At 31.0% G+C, this 20,675-nt stretch overlaps 2 protein-coding genes across 3 annotated transcripts; one reads left to right on the forward strand and one right to left on the reverse strand.

Annotated features, from left to right (window-relative positions):
* Positions 1 to 6,733: 6,733 nt before the first annotated feature.
* On the reverse strand, positions 6,734 to 11,498 carry LOC114383124 (endoplasmin homolog). Of its 2 annotated transcripts, none has more exons than XM_028342725.1 (15): positions 11,337 to 11,498; positions 11,129 to 11,249; positions 10,884 to 11,037; positions 10,692 to 10,772; positions 10,443 to 10,554; positions 10,228 to 10,354; positions 9,997 to 10,135; positions 9,359 to 9,476; positions 9,016 to 9,215; positions 8,684 to 8,899; positions 8,422 to 8,587; positions 8,110 to 8,245; positions 7,861 to 8,011; positions 7,316 to 7,720; positions 6,734 to 7,222 (listed from the first exon to the last, which is right to left on the reverse strand). In XM_028342725.1, the coding sequence occupies exons 1-15, from the start codon at positions 11,401 to 11,403 to the stop codon at positions 6,968 to 6,970; spliced, it is 2,448 nt and encodes an 815-aa protein (XP_028198526.1). In that variant the 5' UTR covers positions 11,404 to 11,498; the 3' UTR covers positions 6,734 to 6,967. The 2 variants fall into 2 exon arrangements, with proteins under 2 accessions (XP_028198526.1, XP_028198525.1); XM_028342724.1 differs by having other exon boundaries at positions 8,110 to 8,248.
* Positions 11,499 to 18,325: 6,827 nt separating this feature from the next.
* Positions 18,326 to 19,138, forward strand: LOC114384191 (the record flags this gene model as incomplete). The annotated part of the gene is made up of 1 exon (XM_028343847.1): positions 18,326 to 19,138. A coding segment is annotated over one exon (423 nt), but the record flags the coding sequence as incomplete, so codon positions are not given.
* Positions 19,139 to 20,675: the final 1,537 nt, after the last annotated feature.

Here is a 20,675-nt window from a genome sequence, read left to right on the forward strand (position 1 = left end):
TTTTTTTACATTTGTTTCCAATATAATTAATATTTACAAATTTTTTTAATAATTGAGAGATCCAGTTTAACTTTTAATTATAATTAAGAGACTAATTTTATAATTAATCAAAAAATTAATTACATAAATTCCTTGAATGTGAGTTATAGGCCTAAATTAACATTATAAAACTAACTTGTGAGATGATATTGTCTCTCACTTATATATTATTCTTAGATTATATTTTTAGTCAACATGGGAGTTTAATTTTTTCTAATATAAATTATTAAATTATTTGTGTAAATATACCTTAATTTATTATTAGAATATTAAGATTTTCATTTCTCGTTTAATTTTTTTTAGTGAGATTTGAATCACTTGAGTATTTGAGTAAGGGTAGAATTCAAATACAAGTGGGAAAAGTTGAGATAAATAAACATAAACAAGCAAACAAAGTTATTGGCCTAGAAGTGATTCGAAACTTTTATTCTTTAATAATTATTGAGGTTTAATTTCCTGACTAGGAAATAAAGTCATAATTAAATATATCATTTTAATTAAATATATCATTTTACTTTTAAATGGGTCAATTCAATGGAAGAAAAATTAAGTACCTATCAGATAGAAGTCTCATATACCTCCCATTTATATATATAAAAAAATCATAAACAACTCTCACATTAAAAAAATAAATTAATGAATAAGTGGAGATCATAAAAAATAAACAACTAATAAATTTAATACATTATTCTTTTTTTGTTATTTTTAAACATAATGTCTAAACCTTTTTCACCATATTTATTGATATTTCCATAAAAAATGCATCTCCTTTAAATTTTAGATTTCCCTTCTAAGCCTAGTAAATAATGTCAAGGCCTATAATATTCACTAGCAAGCTGATAGTTCGGGTGAATTTAAGCTTAGATCCCTTGAGTAACAATTTCAATTCAAGTTTTATGGATGAAAAAAATGCTCCAATTAAGAAGATCAATCAGATTTTCTTTACAAAGATCAAACATTTACAAAGTTGATAGATACTTTACACTTATAACATATTTAAAAAAATGAGAGAGAAATTAAAGAATTTAGTACCTACATACCAATAGTAGTGTAAAACAGTTTTACACTATTGTTCATTTACAAATCATTATTAATATAACTTTTAAAATGAATTTGTAAAAATCAACATATCATAAACGATGGTTTTTTTTATTTATAAAATGATAGTTTAAAATGTTTTATACTTAGTTCATAATTTTTTCTTCTTCTCAAATTTAAATAACTAAAAAAAAGATATGAGATTTTGATGGTGAAGATTTTCAAATAAAAAATTCATGCGAAAATCTTACACCAGACGATCCAGACCCTTTGTTAAAGTTTCTTTATAACACAAGATGACGTGATTTCCTTATTTGTTGTATTTGTAGTTCCCAAATTGCTAATATGTTTAGCGCCGTGTGCCTAATTTGTTGTTTATTTGTTGTGCATTGTTGTAATGCTCTTCCTTTGGTGTAAGTGTTGTTGGCCATTTTCAACGAATGATCATTTGAAAGGGGAAAAAAAACACCATAAATGATTTTTGAATTCTTTCAATGGAAAAAATGTGCTGTGAGATATTACATAAAGCATTGGGCGTTTAAGCCTTTCTCTTAAGTGCTTTGTGTGTTTTATATTCAATTAAAAATATTCAATAATGTTAGTCAATAATTAAAAGCAATTCAACGGGTCATTATATATTATCAAAACTAACAATAATTAATAATGAGTTAACATATCATTTATTAATAAAGAATTGTTAATTCAAACTCAAGTAACGTTGCAAAAAGCAGAAAATTAACCAACTAAACATAAAAGTTTCCAATTTGTGCGATGATTGAGAATCCAATTCCATATTAGAAAGTATGAGATTATTTAAAATAAAAGACAGTTAAATAAAATCAAGAAGCAATAGGGTTAAAAAGGAAGAGATTCTTAGCCACTGTCTTCCAAACATGTTAGGTAAAATTGTCACCAAAAACTAAACCATAAGATGCTTTCATAGTAACTGAGAACTGAAAATTAAGTAATTAACAGAGAAAATACTCTGCCCACTATTTTTTTTACATTATTATCTAATTATAAATTGTTATATATAATAATTTTTATTGATTTTAATAATAGTTATATTAAAAAAATACTACTGACATTCTAATATATCATTAGTGTCTTTTCCCGTAGTATTTGAGAGTACGTACCTCTTTACTAATAGTTTGTTTTTTGTTTAATATTTATTATACCAATAAGGGCAAACAGAATGTCAAATGGTTAATATATGAGAATTTTTTTTTGTAGTATATGCTAATTATCTCGATATTACAATGATAAAAAAAATAAAAGGAAAAAAAAAAAACACTATGAAGTGAACTCATCGCATGTCTGCTCAGTGTTTTTTTCATCATTGGAAATCATGGGCAAAAGTTTGATACAATTGACATTATAGAGGCAAAAGAAAGCATCTTTATACAATGCTTCCACTATATATCTAGAACAAAGTACTATATATGTTTATTTTGTTACAAGTTAAACATGTGTAATCAAATACATGCAGCTAGTTGGCCCCGTTGAAATTAAGGAACTCGATCACAAAGCGTGGCGTGCAATGCAAATCACCACAAATGAACACAAAAGTCATCAGTTCACAACACACGTAGCAAAAATCTGATCTGAGTTTCTTGCCTGAAAGAATGAAAGACTGAAAAAAGAGATAGAAGAATCGAATCCGTTATAGCCACTATCAAAAGTTGGGTCTCCCACTAAAAAAAAAGTCTTAATCAATTGATTGAACAAAATATAAAATATGTGAGTAGTTTGTAATCTCGATACTTGTTTTTATAACTCTAAGAGCCCCCAAATTGTGAGAGAAACCGTAATTATACAACTCCCTTCAATTAATTACATAATAATGCACAGTTAGTTTTAGCATCCATATACTTTGCCCCTTTTATACGTTGGTCCAGTTAAATCCCAATCCATTAAGTATATAATTATGCAACGATTGGCATACTCTTCTAATTATCCCCACTCCGCAGTCAAAAAGCAGATACTGATATTTATCTTCGAATATCTAATATATATACCCTTTAGCTTAATCTTTCACGTATCACTCGACAACTTATAGTGGGTTTTACTCCACATAATATTCCGTTATAAATTAACTTATAGTATATATACACTTTATAATCCATCTTGGACATCTCATCACCTCATTCTATTCATGAGAAAAACTAAGACTTACTTGTATCCGATTGCCAAGGTAATTAATTAATTCATCAATTGATTCTTCATTCTTCAAACTTTCTTGCATAAGATAACATTCTTAATTAATTATTCATTGGACCATTAATAGGTGTGTTAGATTTCATCTTAAAACCAATTAATTTTAAGTGAAGTTGTCCAAAAGGTATATAAGCTACACTCCAAGGAGTGAGACAGCCGATGTGGGACTTGGATATTTTTCAACAAGGTGCATTAGGAGCTAACTCTAATCAACAAGTATGATTACACGGTGTGGCTCAAGATTTTGACCAATGCAAGAAGCTCTCGATTGGACTCAACCAGGTTTGAGCTCCGGCCAGATGGCTCACGGAGCTTTCGTGCCCCACCCAATTGGTCCGGAAGATTTTGGGGCCGAACTGGGTGCATTTTTTACCTGAATACCCAACATGGTAGTTACACCTAGGATTTTTACCATGTGTTACAATTTGCCATTAGTTGTGGACCTCAGTGGCGGATCGAGTATGTGTGGGTCCACCGGATACGTTGCTGACCTGAACCAACAGTGCCCTAATTAGATACGGGTCACGATCGCAGCGCGTGTGAGGATTTTCAGAACCCGGAGTATTGTTGCAGCGACGCTATGCCTCACCCGCCACATGTAAGCCTTCCGTATACTCGCAGATATTCAAATCCGCGTGTCCCAAATCGTATAGCTACGCATACGACAACGCTACGAGTACGTTTACATGTACAGGAGCTGATTATACCATTACATTCTACCCTTCAGCCACAAGGTAACCACTGTTCAGTGCATGCATCTTACTATTACCTCAATCACAATTGGAATTTATTACAAGATATGTTTTTGTTGGATTAATTTGTTAAGGACTTAAATATGTTTTCTATACTTATGATATATCTATTTTTTATATTATTACCTAAAAAATATTTTTTTTTTATTTTACTAGGTAGCATTTTTAAAATTTTATTTTTAATATTTATCATTAGTATAAATTATTAAGTAATATGATATTATCTTAGTTTGTTACATTATCATTTAACCTAGAATATGATATTATATTAACTTGTCACGTCATTACTCAATGGATTTAAACTAATGATAAATATTAAAAATAAAATTTTAAAAATATCAGATAATAAAATAAAAAAATAGATAATAAATTGAAAAATGAAAAATAAGTATATTAGAAATATAAAAAATATATTTAAGACTTTTGTTAAGGAGATAAACCTGAAATGATATGCCATTTTGTTCCAACAATCATTTTTTCCATTGAATTTAACTTCTTTAATTTGTTGTTATGTGCAGGCAAAAATCGGCAAGAGATTCACCATCTCCTCCTCCTTCTGGAATCGGGTCAGAAACAGGAACAGGGGAGTTGCCATTCATAGTTAATAGTCCATGGTTTCCAAACTTTTTCACTGAAATATCATCAAAATCTCACCCTTGCCCCTTGTCATTGATTGCTACTCTGACTATGCCGATATTCTTTTCTTTGCAATACTCATAGTGCATTAATAATATTAAAGGTTGTAGGTGACATTTTCTAGATAATTAAATCTCAAGTTACAAAATCTCAGCATGTTAACTTCGAAAGCAATTGCAATCAGAATCTCGTGCACCCACCAGCAAAATGGACTTTTTGCAGGCATGGATTGGGATTATTCAATTAGAGAAGTGAATTAGAATCCGAGAAATAAGGGTTGGTACTCTACTAGCCAGCTTTGCGGGTATTTGAAGCTTGGTACAATGTCATTTGGGTTGGCAAAATAATGGGATTTGCAATAATATTGTCTGGCAAAGAGACACTGCCACATCTCGGTGATGTTAAACACACTCGGTTATGTCAAAGGCACGTAGCTAGTGCGATTAAACAACTCAATGGTATGCCTCTGATTTCGGAAGCAGTAGAGTTCTTTGAAACCTATTCAAGTGTTGTAGATTTCAAGTTTTATTCCCATTGAGGTTTACAGTGCTTTTTGTGTTCCCCCGTTAACCTAGGGGCAATCATTTTTCGATGTGTTTGATTTTACATTGACGTTATGTTTCAAATGTGACTTTAACATTAAAATTAATTTTAAGTAAAAACATGTCTTGAGTAACTTTTACGAAGAGGAAAGAGTTATATTAAGTTTTACTGCAAGTATAATTATAAAATATATTTTTTAAACATAAATTACCTTACTTTAAACTTACTTTTAGTTGAAAAATAATTTTACAGAATTAAATAATCTAAAATCAAGTTTACAAACGTATATTTAAATGCATAGTATATTTCAATGCGGTTATTGCATGCATATAAGCATGAGGGCAGAAGAAAACAACCAAAATTTTAATTAAATTTCAGAAAGAAAAAAAACACTTGAAAAAATTAATGAAGTTCTGAGACTACTTATTTTATATATTTCCGCCTAGATTATTTTAGTAAGAGAAAAAACATTCTATGATGAATTACACATTGTTTTATACTTTCATCCTTTAACTAATTTTAGTTTTTCTCATTGCTTAAATTCCTAAATTTCATTATTTTTTTTAGTGTATCGACTTTAGTACTTTTAAGTTAGTATTGATGATAATTGTTTGTTTTGCATATTACACATTTTTTTTATTTGTTAGAAAGTGGTCTTAATTGTGAATTATTGATCACCTTTAACCTAGCTTTATAGATAACTCTGTGGAGATGTCTTAATTAGAAGTGTGTTTAGTCCCACATCACTCAAAAGCTTTAGTTTAAATAGAGCTTATAAAGTTTGAACAACTGCCATCTTACAAGATTATTTTTTGCTGTTGAATTAGACTCTTAGCCTAGTTTTCAAGATTACCTCAGAGTACTATGAGGAAATGGGGTCTGAAAAACAAGGAGATTTAGTACAAGTGGAGGCTTAAGAAACTGTAATCATATTTTCCTTCATTAATCATTTATTAGCCTTAATTTGGGGAGAAACAGGAAACAGAAATTAAAGTAAAATAAAGGGTACAATTTCCAGCTCTTTTTTTTATATATCAATACTCATTCTAGTCTGCAGTTTTTTCTCTACAAAAATTATGTACCAACATATTTTTTGTATTTAACGTTTTAAAGTTCCTTTCAATCAAAACCCTACGTTTTCATTAAAGAAAAAACAAAATGCTTTGAGTAATTCATTTGGCCCAAATCAAATTGAAAACAAGAAAAACTATGCTGAAAAGTTGGTTTGCACTTTGCAGTTTAGGCCTAACAACCCTGCAACTTGTAATTGTAAAACTAAAAACTATATAGCTCGGAGGAAAACCAAAAAACAAAACAATAATCTACAGGAAATCGAACGTAAACTTGTCAAGGAGTGGGTAATTATTTAACGACCTGTATGTAGATATAAACCCATTACAAGGACATTCGAGATTTCGGCCACACATTTTCGCATTCATAATTTTAACTGTTACCCAGGCGTTGAAGACCTGATAATTTTAACTTAGGGGCGTCGAAAAAATGAAAAATAAAAAAGACAAAGCAGATTTTGTAGAACTTGAACAATGTGTTAAGACTAAGGTGGTAAGGCAAAATTCCAAGGGGATAGTATGATTACAGTAAGACTAATGTTCTCCTTTAACTACTTATGAAATCAAAACTCATGCTAAAGAAGTCTTTTACGGTCTATCTTAAAGCTAAAACCATGAAAAACAAAGGGGAATCGGCAGCACCGTCATTAAATAGTGGATGTCATGCAAAATCTACAACTCGTCCTTGACATCATTATCATCGTTAACAGCATCAGTTTCAGGCTTTGAATCTTCTTTCGCGTCACTTTCAGCCTCTACTTCAGTGTCATCTTCCTCCTCAACTGTTGCTTCAGGACTGATGTCCAAGCTAGTCTTCACTGAATCATAAATCCGGGAAGCAAAATCCTTGGGATCATCAAGCAGGAAGCCGCTTTCAAAGAGTGCAGTCTGGTACATCAGCTGTGCTGTATGCTTCACACCCTCATCCTGAAAAGTAAAGCAGATTGTGTTAACAGATAAACCCCATTTGAGTTTAGGAAAGAGATGCCTCAGAAAATGTTCTAATAATCTAGAATGTACCTCAGGGTTCTTTACTACTCTCTCTCGGAGCTCCTTGATAATAGGGTGCCTAGGATTGATCTCAAGAACCCTCTTGCCGCGCATGTATGCTTGCTTGCTAGCATCTGACAAAGTTTGAGACTGCATGATTCTCTCCATGTTAGCACTCCAACCAAATTTTGATGTCACCACTACACAAGGAGTGTTATCTAATCGGTTGGAAATCTTCACATCATCAACATTGTCTTTGGAAAGAGCAGTTTTCCACCACTTGGTAAGATCCTTAAAAGATTCCTTCAGTTCCTTGTCTTTTGAATCTTTCCCAAGTTTCAAACCCTCCTTGGACACATTTTGGAACTTCTTGTCTTCATAATCCATCAGGTATTGCATCAAGTACTCATCAACTGGATCCGTGAAGAAAATAACCTGTAGCAAATTCAAAAGAAAATACACTTAGAAGACATTAAATCATCATCTCTCGGCAGAATAGAAAGACAAATGTTTTTAAAAGAACAAATAATAGAGCAAATATACTTGTAATAAAAATCAAACAATTTAAATTGCACCTCAAAATTTTTCTTCTTAAGCCGCTCAAGGAAGGGAGAGTTTTCCAGTTGTTCTTTGCTGGTTCCAGTTATGTAAAAGATATCCTTCTGCCCAGTTTTCATTCTAGATATGTACTGATCCAGAGATGTCAATTTACCCTCAGACTTGGTGCTGCAAGAGTTACAAGTATCAGCTAAAATGTTAAATAATGGAAGTGAGGAAATAACACTACCCCAAGAGTTTAATAATTACATGCAGAAGTAATATACCTCTCAAATCTGAGCAGTTTTGCCAAACGATTTCTGTTGGTGGCATCCTCGATGATACCAAGTTTAATGGATTTACCAAACTCATTCCAGAACTTAGAATATTGACCTTTCTTCTCATCATTGTCAGAGGATGCATCTTCTGTGCATCAATATTTAAGATGGAAGTACAAAGTCAATGAACAGAATTCAAGAAACACCTTACATTTTGAAATGGTATAACAAAGCAAACACAATTACACGTGTTTTGGTCAACCTTAGCCCATAAAAAAATAGGGATTCCAACAGATGAAACTCATAACTATTAAACCATACCTTTCTTTTCTTTGTCAGTTGACTCGTCAGGATCCTCATCAGCAATCCTGCGGATCATATCAAGGGCTTTCCTAATAAGTTTCTTCTTGATTGTCTTCAGACTACTATGTTGTTGAAGCATTTCTCGTGATACATTAAGTGGCAAAGTGTCAGAATCAACAAGACCCTGTTCCCAACGTCAAAAGAAACATTTGTTAGCAAAAATTATTAAGATCCTCATAAAATATATTTATCTGCAATAACAAAGCACAACAATGCCTACCAGCAAAAAGTTTAGGTACTTGGGCAACAGTTCATTAAATTCATCTGAAATGAACACACGTCTAACATACAACTTCAGGTTCGATTTGTTTGCGTTATAATAGCTCTCATATAAATCTTGAGGTGCCTTAGGTGGTACAAACAGGACTGCCTTGAACTCAACATCACCCTCAGCAGTGAAATGACTCCATGCTAAAGGTTTCTCATCACTGAAATCCTGCACAAAACATAAATCCACAACTTTATGGATATTAACAAACTCAGAGTGAAGTGAATTTCACAATAAATTCCCTTGATGTATAAGGAACAAGCATGGCAAATTGGCAATGTTACCTTGGCAAGAGAGTGGTAGAATTTGGTGTATTCTTCTTCTGTAACCTCTTTTGGATTCCTCAGCCATATAGCTTTCACATCATTTAAAAGTTCCCACTCATAAGTTGTTTCCTTCACTGTCTTTGTCTTAGGCTTTTTTTCTTCATCTTCACTTTTATCAGCATCTTCATCTTCGCTTTCCTCCTTGGAGCTGCTTTCAGCTGTTCAAGGAATAAAAAAAAGGTAAGAATGACAGTTTAAATTACCATAACCATAATATACAAGAATGAACAAACACCAAAACAACATCTTGAAACAGGATATAAATGGAGAGATCCAACTGAACTCTTAAAAATATACATACATGAATCCTCTTCATCACTGGAATCATCTTCATCAGCGGGAACCTCCACATCAACTTCTTTGCTTGCCCAAATATAGATAGGGAAGTTAATAAATTCAGAGTATCTCTTCACCAATTCCTGTGAAAAACATAGTTGTTAAATCATATCATACAAGAGGTTGGCTTCTTTTATATTGAGAATAGATATTGACAAAAAAAATGTATATTAATTGAGATTTGTCCTCTCTTTTTTTTCTTATCCTTTTCATAACTATAAAATGTATATTGAGATGTGTTTGTCCTGCAAAATCATAATCCAATTACCAGTAACTGTGAAAAGTTAATTTAACTAATGAGAACTCAACCTTCTTACAAGTGCAACACTCCACAGAAACCCTACTTAATATTGCATGTTTACCCATTGAAAATCAATAACATAGCATCTGTGAACACTTGTCAAAATAAAGTAACAGATACATACAAGATAAAACAAATTTTCCCCGTAGAGAGCACCTATATACTTACAAGCATGACCATAGATTAAGTAAACTTCAAAGTAAATGACCCCTAAGTGTAAACTTATGTGAAGGAGACTAGAAGACAAGAAATTTTAAACTCGAATAACTTATAAATAATTAAGGTAATAGGTTGATGCATACTTTCAGTTTAGACTCCTCCAAGTATTCCCCAGCCTCTTCCTTGAGGTGTAATCTAATCTCAGTTCCTCGTCCTAGTGGTTCATTCCATGTATCTTCCGAAATAGCGAATGCTCCATCAGCTTTTGATTCCCATACATACCTGAAAACCAAATAATTTTCAAGTTAGACAGCTGGGTTACAAGTCAACAAATAACTGATTACAAAAACAACATCAGGTCCAAAAGGACTTACTGCTTATCATCGTTATTCTTGCTAATAACTTCGACATAGTCGGCCACAAGATAAACAGAGTAGAAGCCGACTCCAAACTGCCCAATCAGATTGAGATCTCCACTTGTTTGCATCTTCTCAACAAATGCTGAATTAACACACAGCTCCAATTAACATATTCCCAACCACATCACAAGCAAAAATTACTTCAGCAATAATGTCCACAACATACGTACCAGAAGTTCCAGATTTCGCTATTGTCCCCAAATTCTTTATCAAATCCTCCTTCGTCATACCGATACCTCTGTCTCGAATTGAGAGAATTTTCTTTTCCTTGTCCAACTTAATCTGTAGCACCAACATGTTTAAGTTTAGTTCCAAAACAATAAAACACCAGCATTGCTTAGACTGTCTTCATAAAAATCATATAGCCAAAAACAACCTTAAAAAAAAAAGCATAGTAATCAGAATATAGCAATACTAACCTGAATATCAAGCTTGGTGTTATCACCTTCTCCCAACACCTCCTTATCCGTGAGGGAGAGGAACCTAATCTTGTCCAAAGCCTAGAATGTGCACATTATTCGCCATTAACAAATCGTTCAACAATTCAAATAAAAAATTTAAATGCAAGGATTTTTAAACAAAAATATTTTTTTTAAAAAAAAAGCGCTTACATCAGAAGCATTGGAAATCAACTCTCTGAGGAAGATATCCTTGTTACTGTAGAGAGAATTGATGATGATATCCATAAGCCGCGACACTTCCGCTTGGAACTCAAACTTCTCCGCGTTGCTCCGGAGAGATCTCTTCGAGATCGACTCCGCCTCCCTTTCAAATCACAACAACACGCACACGTTTATACACACAAAAAAAAAAAAACAAGAGAACAAGAGAAAAAGGGAAATCAAACAACGCACACCTCTTGACGACATCTGAATCGGTTGAAAGGCCATGAGGCACAGCACCGATCTTGTCCTCCACCTTGGGTGGATCTACAAGCTCGTCGGAATCTCCCTCGGCATTCGCCTGAAACTTTCGACCTAGAAAACCAAACGCGGGTGCGTAAAGGAATTCGAACAACAACATGCGTAATGTGTAAAAGAAGAGTGAATTGTGAAGTGGCATACCTTGATCTGCAAAGAGAAAGAGGAGAGAGAGAAGAAGGAGAGCGGAAGCAACCGTCCACTTCCTCATCGCAGTGCTCAACAAACTAGTGTTCTAGTAGCTTCCACCACTGAAGAAGAGAGAGATCCGTTTAGTTTGGATTTTCATTCTGTTTTAGTTCATTTGATATATATATGCCTCCGCTATAGGGTTGCGGGGGAGGAGCTTCATGACCTCCGTTTTGCCACCGTGGATCATCCAACGGCCACAGATCTAGTTTGTGACACGTGGCTTGGTTTTATTGGCTTGTTCTCTTTCATTCGACGTGGAGACTGCGAGTGTGGAGGATGGTCCCACGAGACGACTCCAAAGCCCAAGTCTACCATTGCTCATTTCAAGGGTTTTGTTACTTCTAAAATTCTAGTCTCTTCTTCTGCGCCTCTAATACGGCACTTTCTTTATTTTCTTTTTTACGTGGAAAAAATCCAATCACTTTCTTCCTCTCTTTCTATTTGTTTTTTTTTAGTGTGTATTTTCTTATTCAACTTTTAGATTATGAATCTAAACTTTTATCCTTGAATAGTATACAAGTAGTAAATTAATCCTAACCCACGAACAAGCTAAGTGAGTGTGTGTTTGGATTATCGGTTTCAACCTACGTTTGCGTCCAATTTCCATTTTCAAGAAGTATTTCCTTCCTTGCTTTTATGCTGAGGTTATCTCATGGTTGCTTTCACTTATTAGTCCAAAACTTTAGTAATTGAAGAAATGGAGAAGAAAAGAAATGAAGAAGATCTACTTAAGCTGGTATGAGGGGAGGATAGAATAGGAATTGCACAAAAAGACAAAAAATAAACATTGCGTGTGGGAAGATATAAAAAAAGTGGTAGTGAAAATATCACGGCCCCTAAATTAGATGACTGTACCTTATATATACCTATACGGGCTATATCAAGCACACGAAAATGGGCTCAAGTAGCTAGTGACAAAGAGACACTTTCATGGGCCGACACAAAAATTAAACTAACCTATTGAAACAAGCAAAATGGGTTGCATATGTAGTGAACAGAGGCAGGAAAGTGCAAGAGACTAGAGAATAGAGATTATGTCTATGAAATTAATAATGAAATAACTTATTACTTTAATTATTATCTAAATCATGAAATATCATAATGACCATAATAGTATCAATAAGTTGAAATACATTAAATAAAATAACTAAGTATTTCATAATTCTTTCGTTTTTTTAAAAAAATTATAATCTTTTACATGGTCAACTTTTAAAAAATTATATATTCTCAAAATATAAAACTTTCAGAATTTCAAAAACTAAAATCTTTGCCAAGAGAATTTTTCTAATTATGACAATGCAAAATCTTGGACATCACAATTACTACTTTATAAAATAAAAGATTAAATTGATGTTAAACATGTGTAGGGACGGATCCAAAAATCTTACAGGGGCTTGAATTTTTTTTTCTTCCTTTATAACTGTTTAACTGTTTAAGTTTCAATAAATATTTTTTATTATTATTTTTACAAGTAAAGTTGAAATTATTTTTTATATTGAATGATGATAACCTTAATTGTTATTATAATAACAACAAACACACAACTAGTTTTATATAATTTTACACTAATTATCACTTTAATCATTACAATAAAATAATAAGAATGACTAATTTTACACAATTTTGTACTAATTAACATTAATTATTATTATAATAACAACATATAAAATTAATTTTATATGATTTATATTAATTAACTTAAAAATCTGAATGTATGAAAAGTTTCAAGAGAGAAAGGGGCTCACCCCCTCTAGATCCGTTCTCTGAGTATGTGCCTAAAAAACTCACTATCATCATTCTAGTAGTGGAGTTTGATTAATATACATGAAATGATAAATATTAACATTAGAGTGACCATGGTAAAAAAAAAATATCTTTTACTCATCAAGTATGTTATCGAGTAAATATCACATCAATTACGTGAGAAATAAATATTTTTCATAACAATTCATACGTTATAACAATAGTGAAATACACCATTAAACAATTTTTTTAGAAGACACTAATAAAGGAAATTGAACTCAACAAAAAAAGTTATATGTGAAATATATCCGTTAGCGGCTTTAAAGCTTTTGATGGAAGTAGCTTTTGTCAAGAGCTAGCTTTGCTGTTAATTTTCTGACTGATAAAAAAAACACAAAATGAACTCAGGAGAAAGAGTTGATCTCACATAAAATGATAAATTATTTTTAATTTTTTATTAGGAAAGTAATATGAATTTGACGCTTGACCACCTTAAAAAGAATTATCGCATAAAAATACACTCGTGAAAAAAAATGAAATACGTTAGGTTAGTTTTATCTAAATAAACTTAGACATATTTTAAAAAATATTAACTAGAGTTTAGGTTATTATTCATAATAGTTTTTTTAGTGGGAGGTTGTTCTAGCTTTTTTAATAAAATTAAAAAAGTTACGGCATAATAGTTTGAGAAAATGTTTTAAGATTTTTTTTAGTTCAAAATTATTATTATTTAAAGTAATTATGAAATAATTTTATTTCCTATATTTTGTGAACAATAAAGGGACTTGTAATTTTAGTTTTCTTGTTATGCACACAGATACTTTTTTTACTGAAAGCATTCATGCTTGAGTTGAGTATAACTACTATAAATATAAAGCTCTCTTAAAATATTAATTTACTTATATATTTGGTGGTGCTTATAATTTTAGAATATGTCTGGTTCAATTGTGAACCTCTTAAAATCGCACAAAAAAACATGAAAATATTGTCACGATGCGCCAAATAACTCTGCATTTACCGTTGGAAATGGACACGTTTTTTTTTTAATGCAGTTGCTACACTAAAGTCTTATATTATAAGCAGGATAATTACAAAAAATATTTAACCGAGACATGTGAATTTAGATAATTATCTTTTTTTACAAAGACTTTGTTTATATTTTTTTTATGTAAATTGTTAATTTATAGTTTGTTCTCTTTAATTTGTTATTTTGTTAGATTGTATATACTCATTGATTGACCTTTTTTGTAGGATTTTTGAATTGGATTGAATAGCAATTTTTTGGAGCAAGGTTTAATAAAGTTTTAAGTGAAAATTTCACCTCAAAGTTATTTAAGTTGGGATTGGAGGGTCCATATTGAAGTTCCATTTTGGGGAAGATGAAAAAGAAAGTTATTGAAGAAAATTAGCTTTAGCAAAACTGGTTATGTTCTGAAGTTTTTTACTTGGACAGATACTTATTAAGTGTAAATTTTTTGGATATTTATAAATAGATTATCTTGTGCATTTTAGGACACATTTTCTCATTTTGAAAAATATATTTTTTATTAAAGTTTTTCTTCCCCAACTCTTTTCCTCCATTGTTCCTTCACTTTCCTTCCTCTTGGATGTTATTCATGGAGATGGATAGCTAAATTCATTATTGTTGGAGTTAGATTGTATTTGAACTTTATACTCTCATACATTTTCTTTGAAATAATGTTATATATTTATCTTGTTCTTTAATGTTAACTTTTTAATTTCATGTTTTATGATTAGTGTGATTTGACCACTCCTACCTTGATTTTTGAATTAGATTATTATTGAAAAATACTCTCTTTATTTTGAACCGTGGTAACATACCCATTAAATCTCAAAGCTAGTAATAGGATAAAGGGTAATGGTTATCTTTGAGTCATTAACTTAAAACATATTTCTTTGTTAAATGTTTAAGGGATTGATATTTAATGGACAAACTTAGGTCTTTTCACTTGAGAAATTAACAATTAAAATACCATTTTTGAACTTTGACTGATATTAATGTTGAATTATAAGGTGAATATCATGTTTTAGCACAAAAAAAGTTTGGTTCGAAAAAATCTGAACCACAACAACTTTTGTCATCTGAATTTCCTATCGTTTTATTGTGTGTTTATAATTTTTTTTTAAAAATATCATAACTTGTAGCTTTGTTTTGCCTTTTCTTTGTTGTTGAATATTATGTTCAAATTATCCCTATTTATTCTTATTTTAGATAGTAAAAACTTGTGATATTTATTAAAGTATTGAACAAGTTTTCATTGAACAATAACTCTTATTTATCGAATATTGTTTAATAACTTAGTATGTTTGCAAATGATTCAACAAGTCTTTAAACGAGTAAAGAATATATAAGTATCTTATCTTAAAAAAAGCAAAATCTAATAAAATTATATTATTTTATATAAATAAGAAATGTATTAATGCAATTAATAAGATTTTTAAGGTTATTAACGATTACCTACATTGGCATTTTTTTATATTTGACCAACCTAAACGATTTGCCCCCCACGGAGTTCCACATTAATTAAGTTTTTGACGAAATAGTACAAAATGAAGTTGGAGCATCGTAATCCAAAGTTAATATAATCCATTGTTTAGGCCTATAATATTCATGAAATTAATTGTATGACGAAACAGCAAAACAGACTTACGATGCCATGCGACCAATTCGTTCCAAGAAAAGAGACGGCACAGTGATTCTTCAGACCCTCAAATATTGTTATGTCCATTATAAAATTAATACTAACATTTTACCCGAAATGATGTTGCTGTTGAACCCACATGGGCAAAGGAATATATATCAATATGTTTGAGTCACCTATGACTCCCCAAGATTGAATGTAAATAAAATTTTACTAATTAGCCATATCAGCATGTTTAATTGACTAAAGAAAATGTATTTTAATTTTTTTGAAAATTAAAAAAACAAAAAGATTAGTTACTCAACGCGTTCCATCAATCTTTTATCTGTTCTACGTGATCTTGTGCCTTATACTGCTGGAATTCATCTTCAAAGAGAAATTACTTGGCACCAAAATATGCAGTCAGAAGGAGCAACTAGCACATAAATTAAGCAGATGTATACACATTAAATTTTATTGAATCTCATAGTAAAATTACATGACAATAACTCTTTAATAATTGAAACACAATGATCGATCTCCCGACAGAAAATCAAATAAACACTTAATGGTGATGAAATTCAAGTCCTCTTGATACAAAATAGTAAAGCAGACAGTCAATTAACAAATATAAAAATTGAAGGGGTTTTGTTATGGTTTTGACTGAACAATAAAGTTGTAGACTTGGTGAGACAAAGTTGAATGTCAGAATTCATAAATGAGTCACCATGAATCACGATATTTAGAAGGGATGCGTATTCTACTTCAGCCATTAATGCAGAGAACAGTGATTCAAGATCGGTCAGTGACGGTGTTCTCCCACTCACCCTAACAGAGAACAGTGAATTAATGCAGAGCCTTTCACGCCTTCACGATACCATGCCCTACCTCTTTGTGTCTAATATTGAAGAAATTATCAAATAGTTTGGACTATCATAAGTTTATAAACTACTACTAATATTTATGTAATATGTATTTAAATATTATTATTTTGAAAAAAATAATCATATTTAAATACATATCACGTAAACATTATAAGGATGTATAATTCAATTAGTTAAATTAACATATATGAATTACTGTAAACTTTATACCAGAGTGTTGGACTGGTGTAGCATGTGTTAGATATCTTTTATAAATTTTGAATGAAAAATTATTAATGATTAAAGTATAATATTTTTATACTTTAAAAAATGAACTTAATTTATAGTTATTAGAAATCAATTTATTTTTTAAAAAAATGAACTAAAGTTATAGAACTTATGAAGATGTTATGTGTAAATTTCTTTTTCAAAAATATTTTCCTCTGTATATAGTATAGATATATAACATTTGTAGATAAAAAAACTTGGTTATTTTGAATGATTTAATTGACTTTTTTTTGCTATATATATATATATATATATTGAGAATTAATTAGTAATATTTTAGCATAACTTCTAAATAATTATTAAAAAATTTAACAAATTTAAGATGATTTGTGCCTAAAAGACTTATAAATTGTTTTTTTAGGAGGACTTTTAAATTGTTATTGTGGGTATTATTTACTCTATTTCAAATGTAAAAGGATAAAATCACAAAATTGTTTTTGGACAATGCAAATAGAATTGAATTAGAACATATCATATTGCATTGCAAAGAGTTTTCACACTTTTTATCTAATTATGAATTGTTTTCTACGATAAGATTATTTATTTTCATAAAAGAGAAAGGAAGATGAGAATCTCATTCTCAAAATTATATTGTAGAGTATTGAATAAATAATGCTTTTATGTTTTCAGTCGGTACCCTAAGAAATTTTGTCAGTATGATCGTACAAAATACGAGTTAAAAAGGATACGCTGTCCACTAGTACTAGTCTTTGATAGTTCTAGGTTCTCCTCGTCTTGCGGTAACTATTCAACATAGACAAAATCAGAATACGGTAAAATTAAAAGAGAAAGGCAAATTGCAGTAAGAGCCACGTCAGAAGAAAAGAGACATAGGAAACACGTGGCGTGATCTGGTTGGAGTTGGAAAAATCGGCGGGTGCGTACGATAATAACATGACAATAAGTTACGAATCCGGTGGATTTGTTCGGATTCCTCTTGTTCTCAAATCAAACTAGTAGATAAGCTCCATGCGGTGTGCTACCAAAGAAAGAAAGAAAGTAACTTCGATTAGGGTTCCCTTCTATAGGATACATAGAAAGAAATCAACAAAAGTAAATTGAGATAAAATTTTTAATTAAAGTCAAATTATAAAAAAATATATAAATTATATATTATTTTATTGTTTATCTTTTTTCTTTTTTCAAAAATCCAACGCATCTTAGGTGATTTTACAAAAGATAAATGTTAATCAATATTCTAAAAATATTAGATAAAAAACATAAAATAGAAATATTTTTTATCAGCAGATTTTTTATATTTTTCTATAATTTATGTAATATATATCTCTTACTCAATGTTATAAAGATACTGTTAACAATATCCTCTTCAAAGTTTCTCCGAGATTTCAGACAACAGGGACCCATTTCCGTAATTTCACTCACTCATAATTAAAACCCCTGAAACATTCCCAAACGACGACGCATTAAAGCCACATCCAAACCCAAAGCCACACACTTTCTCTCATTCTCTTGTATTCTATTTTCTATGGCTGTGTCTGATGCTGTGATGAGTAACCTAACGGTGCTCTATGTGGCGGTGATCGCGTGTATTAAGGCCTACGGCTTCCTGTGTGGACGCAGCTTCAGCGGCTGGTTTGTGCTCGTTGTGTCCACCGCCGCGGTGGCGCTGATTCTCGTTGCCACGCTCACGTGGGACGTGTCTCGCAAGGCCACGTATGCATTCGCCACCGATCAGCCTCCTCCGCCGCCGCACCACACCCACGAAGCGTGTAAAGGAGGCATCTGCTGGCACGGCGTGGCGGTGCGATCGCCGGCGTCGCAGGTTCGCTTCAGACTCCCCCAGAATCTTCCTTACACAACTTTGTAATTAACAACTACCATCATCAGCAGCACAATATGCGACACACAGAAACGAGGGGGGTGGGGTTAGTAACAGTTTCTTAATTTCTTTTTTCTTTTTTTTTTCTTTTGGGTTGTCGGTTTCAGTTTTTTTTTTTTTTTTTAAATATACGATTAGGTTCATATTTCATATATACATATATGATGGATTAACCTTTAGTAACTTTTTGAGAAGGGGACAAGAATTGAGAGTGGTGGTATATGCAGTTTTTTTTTTTTTTTTTCGGATAGTTTTGTTAAAAATATTAGTTGAAGGGATTGAATAACACAATTTCTTCCTCCTTCCTTCAAGTTTCTTTTATGACTGAATTAACTTTATATCTTTCGGACGGTATTGTAATTATTAGTTATGTGTGTATATATAAGCTTGTAAAATATGTTCATATATATATATATATATATATATATATATATATATATATAATGGGAAGAAAATGTGCATTGGTTTGTGCTTGGTGTTGGAGTATGAATTTCCAGGTTTGGGGTTGGTGACACTGATCTGATGTGAATGGAGTGAGGAAAGCAGCAGCGACTTCTTTTTGCTGACATGATATGAACTATAGGTTGTTAGAGAAAAGAAAAAAAAAAGATGGTTGGTGAATGTGGACTTATATGTGTGGTGTTTTCTGCAGTAACTAATTCTTGGGAAAATTATAAATTTAACAAAGATTTCATTTTTAAAAAAAATAATCTCTCCTAATTAGTATAATAATATAACATCGTGTATCTCTCGTTATCACAACCTTTTTTCCCCCTAATTTCTTTCCTTGAGATTCAATAAAATTACACTCTCTGAGTTTGAATAAAATTATAAAATTACACTGTAATATCTCTCTTTTTAAAACACTCACTAAGAGTGAGAATGAACAGAATCAATTTAAAAATAGTGTAATTAATTCATTAAACTTATTTCGTAAATCAAATAAGTTGAATTTGAGTTTTAAAAAAACAAGTTCGATAAATAAGAGTTGAACTTGACTAGTTAAAAAATTGAGTTCAATATATACTAAATGGTATACTTATTATTAATTTTTATAATTGGTCTTTTAATTAATTTTATATTAACTTTATTTTGCTAAGAATAAATAAATAATCATTTATAAACTTGAAGTAAATCAAGTTTGAACTAAAAGGTTCAAATTAAATTTAAGTGGATTGATTTTCAAGTGAACTGTTTAATTTATATTTGAAATTAATTTAAAAAATAAAAATAAATGAGAAAAAAAATTAAAAAGACCGAGAGTGTTGATAAAAAATTAAAAATTATCAAAAAGAAATTAAAAATACTAAAAACTTAATTAAACCTTATCACTATACTTGAGAATTTATGAAAAATTAAAAAAATATGGGTACACAAACAAAAGTGGCCAACACCCCCACATTATGTGCATGCGAGTTGTCTCTATTAAACTCAACGTATTGGATTTGGACCCGTCAGCTAGCACAGAGGTCTATTGTGGCTTTTGGTTTTAGCTTGTTAGGTGTTGAATTGGTCCATTCCAAAAGGGAACATGTTTGAAAGATACTCAAAGTGATATCCAATACCTATCAGAGAAAAAGAAAAAATAATAATTACCCTATATATACAAAGAAATACCCACGATCTCCTTTAACATAATTATAATAAACTCTTTCTAGAACCTACCTAAATGAAATATTATCTATTATTATTATCATCATCATCAAAAAGATCAATAAAAATATATCAACTCTAAAGAAATACTCACAATTTTCCGTGTCTGACATATATCCTAAGTGGTGGTGGTAGCTGGCAGAATGAAAGCGGTTAAGGAGAAATTATTATGTGTTCACGGTTAATTACGTTACATATGACTAAAAATTTTAATTTAGGAAAACATTAATAAAACTTACTTATGTATTACGTGATGAGTTTG

The sequence above is a fragment of the Glycine soja genome, chromosome 14 (genome assembly GCF_004193775.1).
Source record: "Glycine soja cultivar W05 chromosome 14, ASM419377v2, whole genome shotgun sequence".
Classification (NCBI taxonomy): domain Eukaryota; kingdom Viridiplantae; phylum Streptophyta; class Magnoliopsida; order Fabales; family Fabaceae; genus Glycine; species Glycine soja.